The 13,334-nt window shown below is 49.8% G+C and overlaps 1 protein-coding gene across 6 annotated transcripts in view; it reads left to right on the forward strand.

Annotated features, from left to right (window-relative positions):
• The window catches only part of LOC128748116 (transcription factor COE1-A-like), a 75,166-nt gene extending 61,832 nt beyond the window's left edge, over positions 1–13,334 (forward strand). For 2 of the 6 annotated variants that reach the window (XM_053846515.1, XM_053846516.1), the window contains exons 13-19: positions 3,961–4,049; positions 8,594–8,659; positions 8,901–9,063; positions 9,130–9,312; positions 9,399–9,596; positions 9,971–10,039; positions 10,812–13,333. In XM_053846515.1, the coding sequence (XP_053702490.1) occupies positions 3,961–4,049; positions 8,594–8,659; positions 8,901–9,063; positions 9,130–9,312; positions 9,399–9,596; positions 9,971–10,038 (767 nt within the window). In that variant the 3' untranslated portion in view covers position 10,039; positions 10,812–13,333. Of the gene's footprint in view, positions 1–3,960; positions 4,050–8,593; positions 8,660–8,900; positions 9,313–9,398; positions 9,597–9,970; positions 10,040–10,811 lie in introns of all 6 variants that reach the window. The other 4 variants (XM_053846513.1, XM_053846514.1, XM_053846517.1 and 1 more) reach the window with 2 other exon arrangements.

Genomic DNA, 13,334 nt, shown 5'->3' on the forward strand with positions numbered 1-13,334 from the left:
ACCCTATTTTACAGCCAGCTTTTTTAGAGCTGTGCACCTGACTGATGCGCTCACAGGATGTAAAAAAAAGACTCCTCCGTTTTACCGCCACTCAGTCAGTTACTCACCCAGATTTGAGACCAAATCGGAGCTCTTGAGCTCATTCACCTTTGCTGAAAAAAGCCAGGATAAGCTCTCAACAAGTTGCAGCCAGGGTGGGTTGCAGCTGTGGTGCGGGCCCGAGGCGAGGCTCCGATTGGCTGGAAATGACCCCGTGTGACCCTGTGATTGGTTGATGACTTCAGCATGTGACCCAGAAAAAAGGCAGCCGGTTCGAGCAGTTCCCTGACCCTGCCTCTAGGGGTTCTCCATGAGAGTCGGCGGTGAAAGGTCGCAGCGCTTCGTGCTGATTGGCTGTCGCTGGTTGTGAATGCTTTCTCTACGATGGCCTGCAGGCGCACGGTCCTCGCAATGAAACACCAGAGTATTTCACACACACACACGCACGTGTTGCAGGGGTCATGCCTGACGCTTGTTAGCTCACACACTTTCAAACACAGTTGAACGGCACTGTAAATCACAGAGATATGAGAGGAAGATGGTCCACACTCTGGTTGGCAGATGGCACACACACACACACACTCACACACACACACGCGCGCGCCGTATGGCTGCTGCATCTGCCTGGTGGGAGACATTAACATTCGCAACATCACACACTCCTACAAACACACAGTGGTACAAAGTGACAATCAATAAATGCACACCAGGCCTTACACACACACACACACTCACACTCCCAACATGAGCTGACTTACAGTCAGAAGGAATCTATAGCTGTGACTCTGCTGGAGGAATTCTAATGACACCAGAGAGGGAAGACCCATCCCTTTTATTAAGACGGAAATATCCCTGGAGTCAGCGTTTTGTACGCAGTCACAGAAGCGGCAACTGTTATCAGTTTAGCTGTCAATATGCCTTTTGTGTGTGGCCTCCTGGACCTCCAGTCCGGCTCTTTTGCGCTTTTCTCTTCGCTCTCTGGTTTCCTCCCACAGTCCAAACATACAGGGCTAAACTCTGAGTTGCACAAATAAAACAAAGATTATTTGATCCTTTTTTTCCCAAACAAATTGATTCATAAAAAGCAAAATTATAACTCTGCTCAGTTTGCGCCCTCATTGATCCCGTTCAGACGGCGCGAGGGAGGAAGACTGTCTCTGCTGCATGCGTGAGGGCGGCTTCTCGCTGTATGGTCTCGGCAGCAAGTTTTTGTAGACACAGGTGCAGAAACGGCCTTAAAAAGAGACTGAAATGTGAAAGATTGTTGAGTATTGATCCGTCCGGGAGACACAGTGCCAGGCATGCAGATACACACAGCTCTATATACAAACACACAGAAAGTCACCAGAGACGAAGAGTGAGATAGAAAAAGATCTCGTTTCATAAGGGAGAATGAAGCAATAATTCAGTGGTATTGAACTGCTGGCTGGCCAGAGAATCGATCTCCCCACACCTTCTCCTCCTCCTCCTCTTTTTCTTCTACATCACTCCTTCCCCGCCGTTCAGAAAAAAAACAAAACGCCTTTCTTGTTTCCAAAGAATAAATGTCACCTTGTTATAATGCATTCACAGAGACGCCACAGATGTTCCCAAACCAGCGGCGCAGGCGCTGGACCCTGTCTCACTCATCAGTTCAGGTTTTTATTGTGAAACCGGAGAGGAGGGTCGGTCCTCATGAAACTTCTATGAGTATTGATTTGGAGGCAGCTCTGAGCGGCGGGGTGGGGGGGTAAGAGGGGTGCAGCATGGATGGATGGACGGATGGATGTGACATCAGTGCTGGAGAGTCGGGGGCAAAGCTGAACAGAAGGAGGTGCTTGTAAATGAGAGGGGGGGGCGTGGATCATGCTGGGATGCGTTCAAGGTCAGACGGCCGGTGGAGGATGTCAGGATCTAGCATGTCAGTAACTCCAGCACCTGTCATGTGCTGAGTGTCCACTGTGGGAGAGACATTTTCACTCGCTCATCTCAACCTGTGGAGCGAGTCAGAAGACTCTGAAGGTTGGTGTTCGGACACACAGCGTCCAAGGCTGGGTCGAGGGGCAGCAGCCAGAGTAAACATCCGTTTCCTCAGAAACTGAGAGAGAGGTAATCCCTCCAGCCTCGGGTCGCCCCCGGGGCCCAGACTATCCAGGAGACATCCTGATCAGGTGGCCTCCCGTGCTGCTGCGGAGCAGAGGCTGAGTCTCTGTCTTCTCCGTGTCGAGTCCCAGACTGAAGCGCTCAAGTCAACCGTCCCTCACTCGTGAACCCCACGACACCGCAGCTTTCCCGGCACTCGAGCAGATGTGTCAACAGTTTTCTGAATGGCTTCAGGATTCAGCCGAGTCGGCACTCGTCTCCAGCTCCGGCCGGAGCTTGGCAGTTGAGTTTGTCGGTTGCTCTCCCAGCTGTAGTTCACTGAACCATAAAGGCTTTTTTACTTTTTTCAAACACATGCTCTCACTTCCTCTCCCTTCGCTCGTCTTCTTCACAAACCACAACGTGCTGATTCCTCAGAGCTTGGATTTTGGCCCCCTCATGACAGAGTAATGAAGTTCAACAGGAGGGCTGGCGAGGACTGCGTGTCGCTGCGAACAAATTGGGTGGTCAGGCTCCAAAGACAAAAGACTTGCGTACTTGGGTGCGATGTGATGTGAAAATGGATCTAAAACATGTGCACAAACAATGAAAACACAGCTGCAAGTCGTTCATCAGTGCACGTGTGGACAGGTCCAGATCCAGCTGCAGGCACTGGAGCTTCTCTCCGTCCGTCCTCCGTGTCCCAGAATCACGCGGCAACTTTGCAGCGAGCGCAGATGAACAAGTGTAAACCGAGCGACGGACGTATTGATTTAGAAGCGTGAAGCGGGTTGGCACTGCATGAGGCTGTCAGCTCTCAGTCTTCATCACTCAGTCCTCCACTCTCATGGTCGCTGTCTGAACCTCATGTTCTGGTGGAGCGTTCACAATTCTGGCCACCAGTTCCACTGTGGGAACAGCTGGGGTCGTGAGAGGAAGAGTTGACTATCACTCGCAGCTAACTCGCCTGGAAAGCCATCTGGATCAGGGCTGGGTCTGGGGAAATCTGGAGCTCCTGTCGGGGAGCCAAGACTCAGCTGCGCTGTCTTTGTTCATGTAGACCTAAGAAAGCAACACGCAACAGTATGACCAAGTCAGTATAACACCCAAACATTTGTCTGTCTCCAGTTGAGGGGGCAGCAGGCCAGGTAAAGAAGCCCAGAAGAATCCTGACATGTTCCCACTTCAATGCCCCAGTGTTACCTGGGTCTACCCTGGGGCCTCCCCCTAGTGGACATCGCTGGAAGACTTTTTAATAATGACTCAAAAAGACATGGATATTCAACAAATTATTTTTGAGCTGAGCCAGGAGGCACACCTCTCATCCAATACATGTGATGCACTCAATATCAATGGCTTTCCTTTGCTCTGGGTCGTCTGTGTAGCAGTGATCTGAAATGGAGCCGCTGCGACTCACTTTTTTGGCTCCAATTGCTGCATGAGGAAAAGGATAGGATCTTTAATGTCAATTTAAACCCCCTTTCCTGTGGCTCAGTGTGATGAACATACAAATATATCACAGGGTGACGAGAGATTGTTGGTGGGAGCTGACTGAATTACTGCAGCGTGAGGTTTATGGTTTGGCTGCTCTTATGGGAGCCTGATTATTGACTAAAGAGAGACATGAAAAAGTGTGAATCTACCCTTTAAGACCCGGCAATGGTTCTATTGATTGGGCTTTTAGTTACACCCACAAGTGCAGGATGAGGTCACCAGTAAAGACGCACTGTTCTCCAGACACTTCCAGGAATATTGGTGATTTCATGAGGTTGGAGCCGGTTGTGTTTGAATCAAGGGAAAAGTGAGGGAACAAACAAACATGCTGGGTTTCTCATCACGGCTCCTCTCTTTTGTCTGCAGCGCTGAACGAGCCAACTATCGACTACGGTTTCCAGAGGCTTCAGAAGGTCATTCCCCGCCACCCCGGGGACCCCGAGAGACTGCCGAAGGTAGGCCCAGTTCAACCTGCTCTTTCATGTGCTCATGCCATTGTTGGATTGGAGGGTGATGTCGGCGCTGCACACCAACTTTGTTTAAACTCTGGTGTCATCGGATCAGAAAAGAATATCTGCTTATTTGTTAATCACAACAAGCAGCGAGTCAAAAGCATGACAGATGGGAGCTATTAACTCAAAACGACAAGTTATGCTTTGAAAGCAAACCAACCATCTTGTTTGTGTATCCTCCGGGCGGCGTTTCAAGATCTCTCTGAGCGTGTGAATAGTGCGTCGGCTGGAAGCTCCCTCCTCTGCTCGGGCTCCTCAGAGAGAGCCCGACCAGCACGGTCGCTCATAGAGACTCACAGTCGGCAAGTGGGTCGGGTGTGTCTTGTAAGTAGTAGGCGTTTGTCACTAGACTTACCATCAAGTCTGGACCATAGGTCGCTAGTTTTTTTCTCGAGGTCTGAATCCTGCGGCTTATACGCTTGGACGTGCGTAATAGGGCCGTGTATTGGCCGGTATCTCCTGATAGAGGAGCCATGATACGATACATTGCGATTGGAATAAGAACCATGATTTTAAGTACAGTGTGATGCGGTTATTGTCATGACGTCAGTTGGACTTTCAGTGAAATAACTCCAGTGTTGAAATCACTATTCACCTTACAGCGCTCCGAAGGCACCGTTGCAGAACTTCAGACTCGCGGTAGAAAGCGGCACATTTTGAGCGCTTCAATGTGAATAACCGATGTGAGGAGTTTAATTATATTGGCGGCATGACTGGAGTTCAGAACATGTCATTGTTGGAGCTGTTTCCTAAACTAGTTTAGAAGTGATCCTCAAGCGTTTTCAAGTCCGGTACACAGGAATCACTGAGCTTTCTAGACAGACCAGTGCAGCTTATGTCTGAACAAATCAATTTTCCTTCTTACATCAGGCTTATATTCCAGTGCGCTCGATAGTCCGGGAGTTACGGTAACTCCTTCTCCTGTCTGTCCTAGCACAAGTGGTGATTGAGATGGCGTTCATGAGTTTCTAAGCAGCAGGAGAGACGCGTCCAGGCCTCGGGATTGATGATTCGCCGCTGCTGTGGGCGGTGATGGGAATATGGGCCGTTTTGTTTGGCGCCACACACACACACGCCTGCTTCCTGCAGACGATATTGATCAGCTGCTTTATTGAAGCAGCGTTTGTTGCACCATAAAGGCGGCCGACAGGCAGCGACGGCTCGGACAGACGGGGCAGCAGAGTGGATGAGAGGATTACAAGAGGACAGACCATATTCCGTAATTGCTCAGTGAACATTTGGGGGGTTTTGCTGGACTGGAGCTCAGAGCCAGCTTCTGCTGCCAGGTTCTGTCAGCACCATCTCACGGCCCCGTCAGCTCTGATAGTGGGTCCCGGCTGCTTCAGTTGGAGTGACTGACATCCAAGTGTATTTTAATCATTTTGTCAACGTCACACACAATTTCTGCTCACAAAGTTGAAAACTGCTTTCTTTCCATCATGACAGTGGTCAACAGAGAAAAATAAAATGAAGGAAATAAAAAACTTATTATTATTATGTATTAATAATAACAATTATCATCACTATTATCTGTTTAACATTTGAATGGAATTTTGATAAATACTTTTCTTAAGTCATTATTCTCCAAATTTTTTAAATAGTCATCTTTTAATCTTACTTATTATATTTTTGCTTCTCAGGAATTTCATGTTTATTGTCAATTTTTCTGACTAGGTTGTGTTATTTTTATCTCATCCAAGATATTTTTTCATTATGCTTGATCCCTACTTCATGTGTTTCTCACCTCTAATCATAATAAAATGCCTGTTAGTTTTGTTTCCGAGTGCTGCTCAGGTCCTGGCTCACACCCGTCCAAACGTGCGCTCCATGATTTACCCAATATTTTGGGGTGATTGACGGCTTCCTCGGCTGCTACTCAGCTAACTCAGTCTAACAACTCCATCCCTCACCCTGATGTCAGCGTCTGCACTAACATGCATGTGAAGTCGGCGGCTCCTTCAAAATAAATCAGTTTTCATCCACACTGCTGGGAGAGACGCGTCCTCTCGGGGTCCCTGGCTCCTGCCGCGGGAAGACGAGCCCCCAGAGGATGTGTGAGCGCCACCCTTGCCCATACATGTGCGTGAGCGTGCGTGTGAGCGCCCCCCACATCCATCTGAGGCCACATGTAATGCATGACATCATCCCTGTCCAAGGTGTGACCCTGCATGTACGCCGTCTCTAATGGCACATTAGAAGCGGATCAAGCCTCTAATGTAGCGGCATTAGGGAGGAATAAGTCATGTGTGTGTCATGTCTGCGCTGGCCCGGCGCACGCACGCGACGCGCACGCCTGACCCGGCCCATGCTCCGCTCAGCGCTTCCCGCCGCTAATGCCTACAACATGTGTGTCTTTAATGTTTGGTTATCACATTAGAGCTGCTCATAACTCAGACAGTAAAAGCAGCCGGACACCTCGGTCTCCTCGCGAGCTGCCGGCGCATCCGTCTTCCTCTCCTCACGATTCGACCCGGCTGTCAGCGCCAGGTCCGGTAATCTCGCTCGACATCTCCAGCAGTTGATCTCTTCAATCACAGATTATTTTTAAACCCAGAGCGGCGAGCGCCGGTGATTGACAACTGTCCCTGAAGCATCAGCGCCAATGCAAAACAATGTAAATGAGATTTTAAATCTTTAAAATGTCGGCGGGGGGAGCCGGCGCCTCTGTCACTCGTCTGTCACAATCCGCCGTCGAACACGGGGCCCCTTGATCGACAGCCTGATGCGGCAGGTCGGAGGTCAAGGTCGCCGCAGCTCTGGATTTGGGATGATAAATTTGGATGAAAGGAGGATGAATCAGAAGGAAGAAATGAAAAGTGACAAACCATTGTTTTGGCCTCAAAATATGGAACAAGAGGTGAGAAAGCTTCAGCTCAGGAGACTGTGTGGCTGCCGCGCTGTTGGACTCTGCTTTGGTCTGGTCACGTCCCCACGGTTCTCGTATGATTTTAATTCCAAAGAAGAGGTTTGGTTTATCTTGGATTGTGTCGTTACTTTACATAACTTTCATATGACTTACTGAATCAGCTCCGGATATTCATGATAACCTGATCTGACCTGACGTATTGGAAATAATAATGCAGTATTTTATATATATATATTTTATATATATAAAAATATATATATATTATATATTTTATGATTATATTATATTTTATTTTTAGATATTTTCAGTTGTTTACTGCAGTTTTCCTTTTTTTAAATAATCATTTTATTACTTTTATTTATCTACTTACATTTAGATGCTAATTTTTTTTATTATATTTTGTTTATTATTTTGTTTTTGCTTATTTTAGTTCAGTTTCATTCTATTATATTTTTGATATGCGTTATAGTACATATAAAATCATTTGTGTACAGAATTGTTCTGAAGGATTTTTATTTACTTATTTTTTATTTAAATTTGTGTATTAAATATGATGTAGAGTAGAACATCCCATAAGATGCAAAAAGAGCACAGCTATAATAAGCTCTGCTGCATCTCACCATAAAACACGTACCTGTCACATGGTCATGGAAATATAGTGAGTTATTAAACTCGACAATGAGGAGACATTTGGAAGGCTGTGGACTCAGAAGAAAGAGGTGTTTGACAGTCCATTGTTCCAGTCCAGATTGTCACCTCACCAAGTCACCAAGTCCAAGCATTGGTTTTTATTTTTGTGGGTTTTTTTTTACATTTATGACAGTTTTAACACTTAGAGAGGAGCTTGCTGTTGTATCCAACTCTTGTTCTGTGGGCAGCAGATTAGGCTGAATCTCATGAGGTCTGGTTGATGGGTGCAGATCGTGTTAGCAGTGGGGGGGCTGAGAGTCATCGATCAGCTGACTGACAGGAGCCGCAGACCCGATCATGATGATGTCACCGGCGGATCATCTTTCCTTCCCGTTTATCTGCAGCCGCCTTACTGGAAGCGCCGCGGCTCAGGTTTCTGTGAATGAGCTGCTCTCCGGTCCAGTAATGGGAGGTTAACTGAGCGCCAGCTCGCCCATAATAACGTGCAAAAGATTGAATTTAGCTCCACAGGCCGTCGCGCTGAATCTGCTGACCGGCTCGCTGACCTCACACACACACACCGAGATGGAGAGGCAATATGTTCCCGCACCAACACGCCAACCGTGCAGGTTAATGCTGTGAAGCAGAGAGTCATTCTCTCTCTGTCGCCTCACGCTGGGGAAACAACAACACATGAACTGTTAAACAAGACACCTTAGACCCCGCGATATGAGCGGCGGGCGGGCGGGTGGGCGGAGGAAACAATAAAGGGACTTGGCGGAGTCGGGAAGAGGCGAGCGATGAAGGGCGAGGAGGAGGACGAGCCGAAAATGAGTTTTGTTTGTGTGACCTTTGTTGGCGGGAGATCCTCGGGTGTGAAGGCGCTGCGGAGCACTTAAACACCTGTCACCTGGCCAATAATCGCTGGTTAAACAGACGCCGCTGCCCTCAGGTGACCTCACTCTCACTTCCTGCTCTGCTTCTGCTGCAGGAGGTGATTTTGAAGCGAGCCGCGGACCTGGTGGAAGCTCTGTACGGGCTGCCTCACAACAACCAGGTAAGAGTCTGGAGGGAACTGAGTGGATCTGGATGCTGCAGGGTTACATGGAGGAGAGAAGAAGGAAATCTTGTGAGGCTAGCTCTGAACTCATTTTAGCCTCTCAGTATTATTATTGCTTGGTATGTAGACATGAGAACTTGGTCACATGATTTTTCCTTCCTTGCTTTGACCTCCTGACCTGCGCCGGGTCCACACGACCTCCATCCTGAGTCTCAAGGTCACACTCTCTTCTGTGCAGGAGATCATCCTGAAACGTGCCGCTGACATCGCAGAAGCGCTCTACAGCGTCCCCCGGGGTCACACCCAGCTGCCAGGCTCCGCCCACAGCGGCATGATGGGGGTCAACTCCTTCACCGGTCAGCTGTCCGTCAACGTCTCCGAGACCACGCAGGCCAATCAGGGTGAGGCCCTCTCTGCTGACTCGCCGACCGCCGACCTGCCGCCGCTGACGCGCCTCCTGCCTCCAGGTTTCGTGCGCAGCAGCAGCAGCGTGTCGCCGCACGGCTACGTGCCGAGCACCACGCCGCAGCAGAGCAGCTACACCTCGGTGACCAGCACCATGAACGGCTACGCCAACAACACGGGCATGACCAACCTGGGCGGCTCGCCCACCTTCCTCAACGGCTCCGCCGCCAACTCGCCGTACGCCAGTGAGTACACAGCCATTACAGCCGGAGGGGAAAATCAAACCGCTGCTTTACTCTCTCTCCCCTTCCTGGTCTGTGTCCGCCCCCAGTCGTCCCGTCCAGCCCCACCATGGCCTCCTCCACCTCCCTCCCCTCCAACTGCTCCTCCTCCTCTGGCGTCTTCTCCTTCTCCCCCGCCAACATGGTGTCAGCGGCAGTTAAGCAGAAGTCCGCCTTCGCCCCGGTGGTCCGGCCCTCCTCTTCCCCTCCTCCGTCCTGTACCAGCGCCAACGGCAACGGGCTCCAAGGTAATTACCATGACAGCAGCCTGTCAGAGGGGTGTGGTGGGGTGGGGGGCAGTACACGTCAGGGAGACACTTGACTGTTATCGAACCGTGATGAAGATGTGCTGTAGATATGAGCATTGAGCCAGACTAGTTCAACACTGCGCTGGAAGGGCCACTCAGGGGTCACCAGAGGGCCCCACGTGGCCCCCAGGCCCGGCGTTGCTTCTGTTGAGTCACTTACTTTCTGAAGCTGGTGTTGTCATGAGGCTGATGGGGACTCCCCTCACTCTTTCTTTGCACCTGTGTTTCCTCCTCTTCCTCTGTTTAACCCTCATCTCCTCTCTTTTTGTCCTCTCTCTCTCTCTCTCTCTCTCTCTCTCTCCGATGCCTGGCAGATCAAACATTTGTGGACTCGAGCAAGTACTCAACAGCCAGCTCCCTACAAGGCCTGGCCTTCACCTGAAGTACGTGGCTCACAGTGATCCCCGTCTCTCACCCTCCCACCACCCCTCACCCTGCCATCCACTCCACTCCACTCTCTCTCTCCAGCTTCTCCTCTGTCCTTCCATAACTTCTCGCTGGCCTCTGTTGGGCGGCAGATTCTCCTTTCATTCTGTTGTTTAGCGTCCTGAGATGTAGTACCTTGCAACTGGAGAAGCACGTGCACCATCACTGTCACACTCACACACACACACACAGTGATCACACTGCGACAGCATAGCAGGGCGCAATCACCGCTGACAGCTGCTCCACTCCACTGAAGGCTGACGCCGTCGCCCAGGCAGAGTTTCTCTTCCTCTTCTCAAGTGCTTTATTACGCTTTGCTTCAGTGTTTTAATGTGGGCCAACAGAGTGTGCGCATACTTGCACATCCCGCCTCGTGGGGACCGATTCTTGTGCCGGTCCCCACAGGTTCAAACCTCCTAATTCCATCTGGGTCCCGGTTCAGGTGAGCCACGTGTTTTTGAGGGTTAGGTTTAGGGGGAGAGGCTGGGGAAAGGGTGATGGCCAGGAGAGGTCCCCACAAGGATAGATACACAAGCGTGGAGGTGTGTGTGACAGATTCCGATGGAATGTGTAGTGTAGTTCTTCATGGAAGGTTTGAGTCTGGACCTGACGCTTACACACACTCATGCACGTGCACGGCTGACCCCCATGTCCCTCACCTCGGCCTGCGCAGATGGTCAGCCATGTTGATGTGTTTCCTGACGGACGTCTGCTCTCTCTCCTCCACAGCTCTCCCAGGAATGATCATCCCTCCCATGTAAAGGTGTGTGTGTCTAATTGTGTGTGAGATAAACCAAGCACACACCCTGGCGTCGGTGCGAGTCCCACCCCGCTCGCGGGGGACGGAGGCGTCCCGACCCAAAACCAAGGAACAAACCCAACTCAGGCCCTTTGTACACAATCTCAACGGAACATCAGACTCTGGCAAGAACCAACAGGACTTTGTTCACCTCGATGCTTTTATAGTGGATGGCCAAGGTTCAGACTCAGACACAGGAAGTGGCTTTATTTTGAAACAAATCCACTTCCTCTCATAAGTGTTTTTTTAATTTTATTTTTGTGCTTTTGTGATCTTTGAATGTTTCACATGAAGGATTTTCTATTTATGAAGTGTGGTGACGCATGAAGGCATTTCATATGACGCGGACCCATTGATGATGAAGATGAAGACGATGATGATGATGATGAGGCTGCAGGTCAAACCAAGTCAACACACTCAAGCCAAAACTCACCTTGCCAAACCACAGCACCCTCTTTCCTCGCCATTCAGTCGGATTTAGAACATATTCGGGACACCAAATGAAAACCTGCTGACTCAGCAGACGACACTGTCGACCTCACGCTCCTCACAGGACTTTTCAACGCGACTGTTGATTTGGCCTTTAGACACCAAGTGATGCTGTTTCATAGTCGGCACCTGTAAAGTGCCCGCTGACCCTCCTCAACGGAAGCAACTCTGGTGTGGTCAGCTCCATATTTACAGTCCGAACCTGAACCTGGAATCACCGTCCAGCAGGAGACATGTGGAGTTCTCCTGGTCACATCTGCTGAGTCATGACTCGACGCCCCGAACGCTCCGTTCTGGCTCCATGATTCAAGTCCAGCCCGAGTTCATCCTGTCACGAAGCCTGTGAGGAGTGTGGGGCTTCAGGATTTGACCCGGCAGCAGCTGTTTTCTGTGACCTCACGTCTGTGACTGACAGCTGCTGCCAGGGAAGCCTCCGTCACACAAGTCTTAACTGCCCAGTGGAGTTGGCCAGCGACACCTGGTGGTGCTCTTGACTGACAGCCGAACTACGACGGCCATGTTAGGTCTCAAAGACTCACTTGAAAGTGTTGAGTTAGAAACAGAACCCCTGACTCCAGCAGAACCTCCAGGAACTCACCTTCGCCATGTCACTGAAGACCTGTCAACCATCTGATGACCTGGTTCTGAATGATCCGTCTCGCCGCCAATCTGTTGTGTTTTGTGTCTCATTAGTTTATTGTCAGCCAAAGCCTTAATTTGTGACGTGGCTTGTGGAGCTCCTCCTGATCCTCGTCCTCCTGCCGCCGCCGCCCGGGGGTCACGTGTCCTCCTCTGACCACCTCAGCAGCAGCTCTCAGCGCTTCCTCCCACGTAATAGTGCGGATGCTAATGTGGCGTGATGCTACTTGACTGAGCCAATCAGATCGCACTGATCCGCCAGCCAAACAGACGTCACGTACAGGAGTGAAAATGAATATAAACCTGCGACCGGGTTTACGCAGGTTACAGGCGAGCGTTTAAAAACCAACAGGGGCGACAGTCAAAGAGAGCCTGGAGAGGAGTAGTGCGGCAGCCAAAATTGTTGTTTTTCATAAAAAGATGTTTGAAGGAAGCGTCACGAGCGAGGCTCAGCTGCGAGTCACTGCTCTGACTCGTCGACGTGCGGACGTCGAGGATGATCCGCGGAAGGTACGACCAAACCTGAAGGAGTCGCCATGGTGAAGGACGTCCGTCTGAAGGCACTTAGCGCCACCCTTCTGACCAATATGGCGGTGACGTTTGAAAGAAACTGTGAATGACCCCTTTGTTTTTGTACATGATTGTTTTTTGTTCAGAAGCCATAAGTCACATGTCGATCAAGCAACAGCCATGTTGTGTTTTGTAGAAGAGAAAAGAAAAGCAGGGTTTTTTTTTTATTTCCTGACATTAACATGTTCATACCTGTCGTCATGTTTTCTAATGTTTTCTATTGGGGGCCTTGATGCTAACGCCGTTCTCGCTCTGTATATTTCCCTTCACGTTTGCCTTCGAGATGAGCCAACTATTTATTTTCCCGTCTGGAGACCACTTGTGTTTGTGTGGCGAGAGCGAGTGCGTGTCATTGTCACGTGAGTCGTCAATGGTGGGCGCATATATATATATATATATATATGTGTGTGTGTGTACAGTAGGAGGCGAGAGCAGTAGAGCGCAGCCGTACGTACGGTCCTCACACACACACTCACACACACACACACACACACATTATCTGCAGTATGGTGTAGAGGACAAACCTACAGAGGAAACTACTGTAAAGATGATTGTGTTGATTTTTATCATTATTTTTAACTTTGAAGTGTAAGATAACTTTTGGACTCTCACTATATTTAATTAAAGTTCTTCTCTGTGAAAACTGAGTGGCTGCTTGTCAATGACGTGTCAATGGTCTAGTGGCGTTCCACACGGATGCGGGCGCAGCCTTCTGTCCGTGCTCTGCCTTCATTTCCTCCGTATTTCAGTACCAC

The sequence above is a fragment of the Synchiropus splendidus genome, chromosome 17 (genome assembly GCF_027744825.2).
Source record: "Synchiropus splendidus isolate RoL2022-P1 chromosome 17, RoL_Sspl_1.0, whole genome shotgun sequence".
Taxonomy (NCBI): domain Eukaryota; kingdom Metazoa; phylum Chordata; class Actinopteri; order Syngnathiformes; family Callionymidae; genus Synchiropus; species Synchiropus splendidus.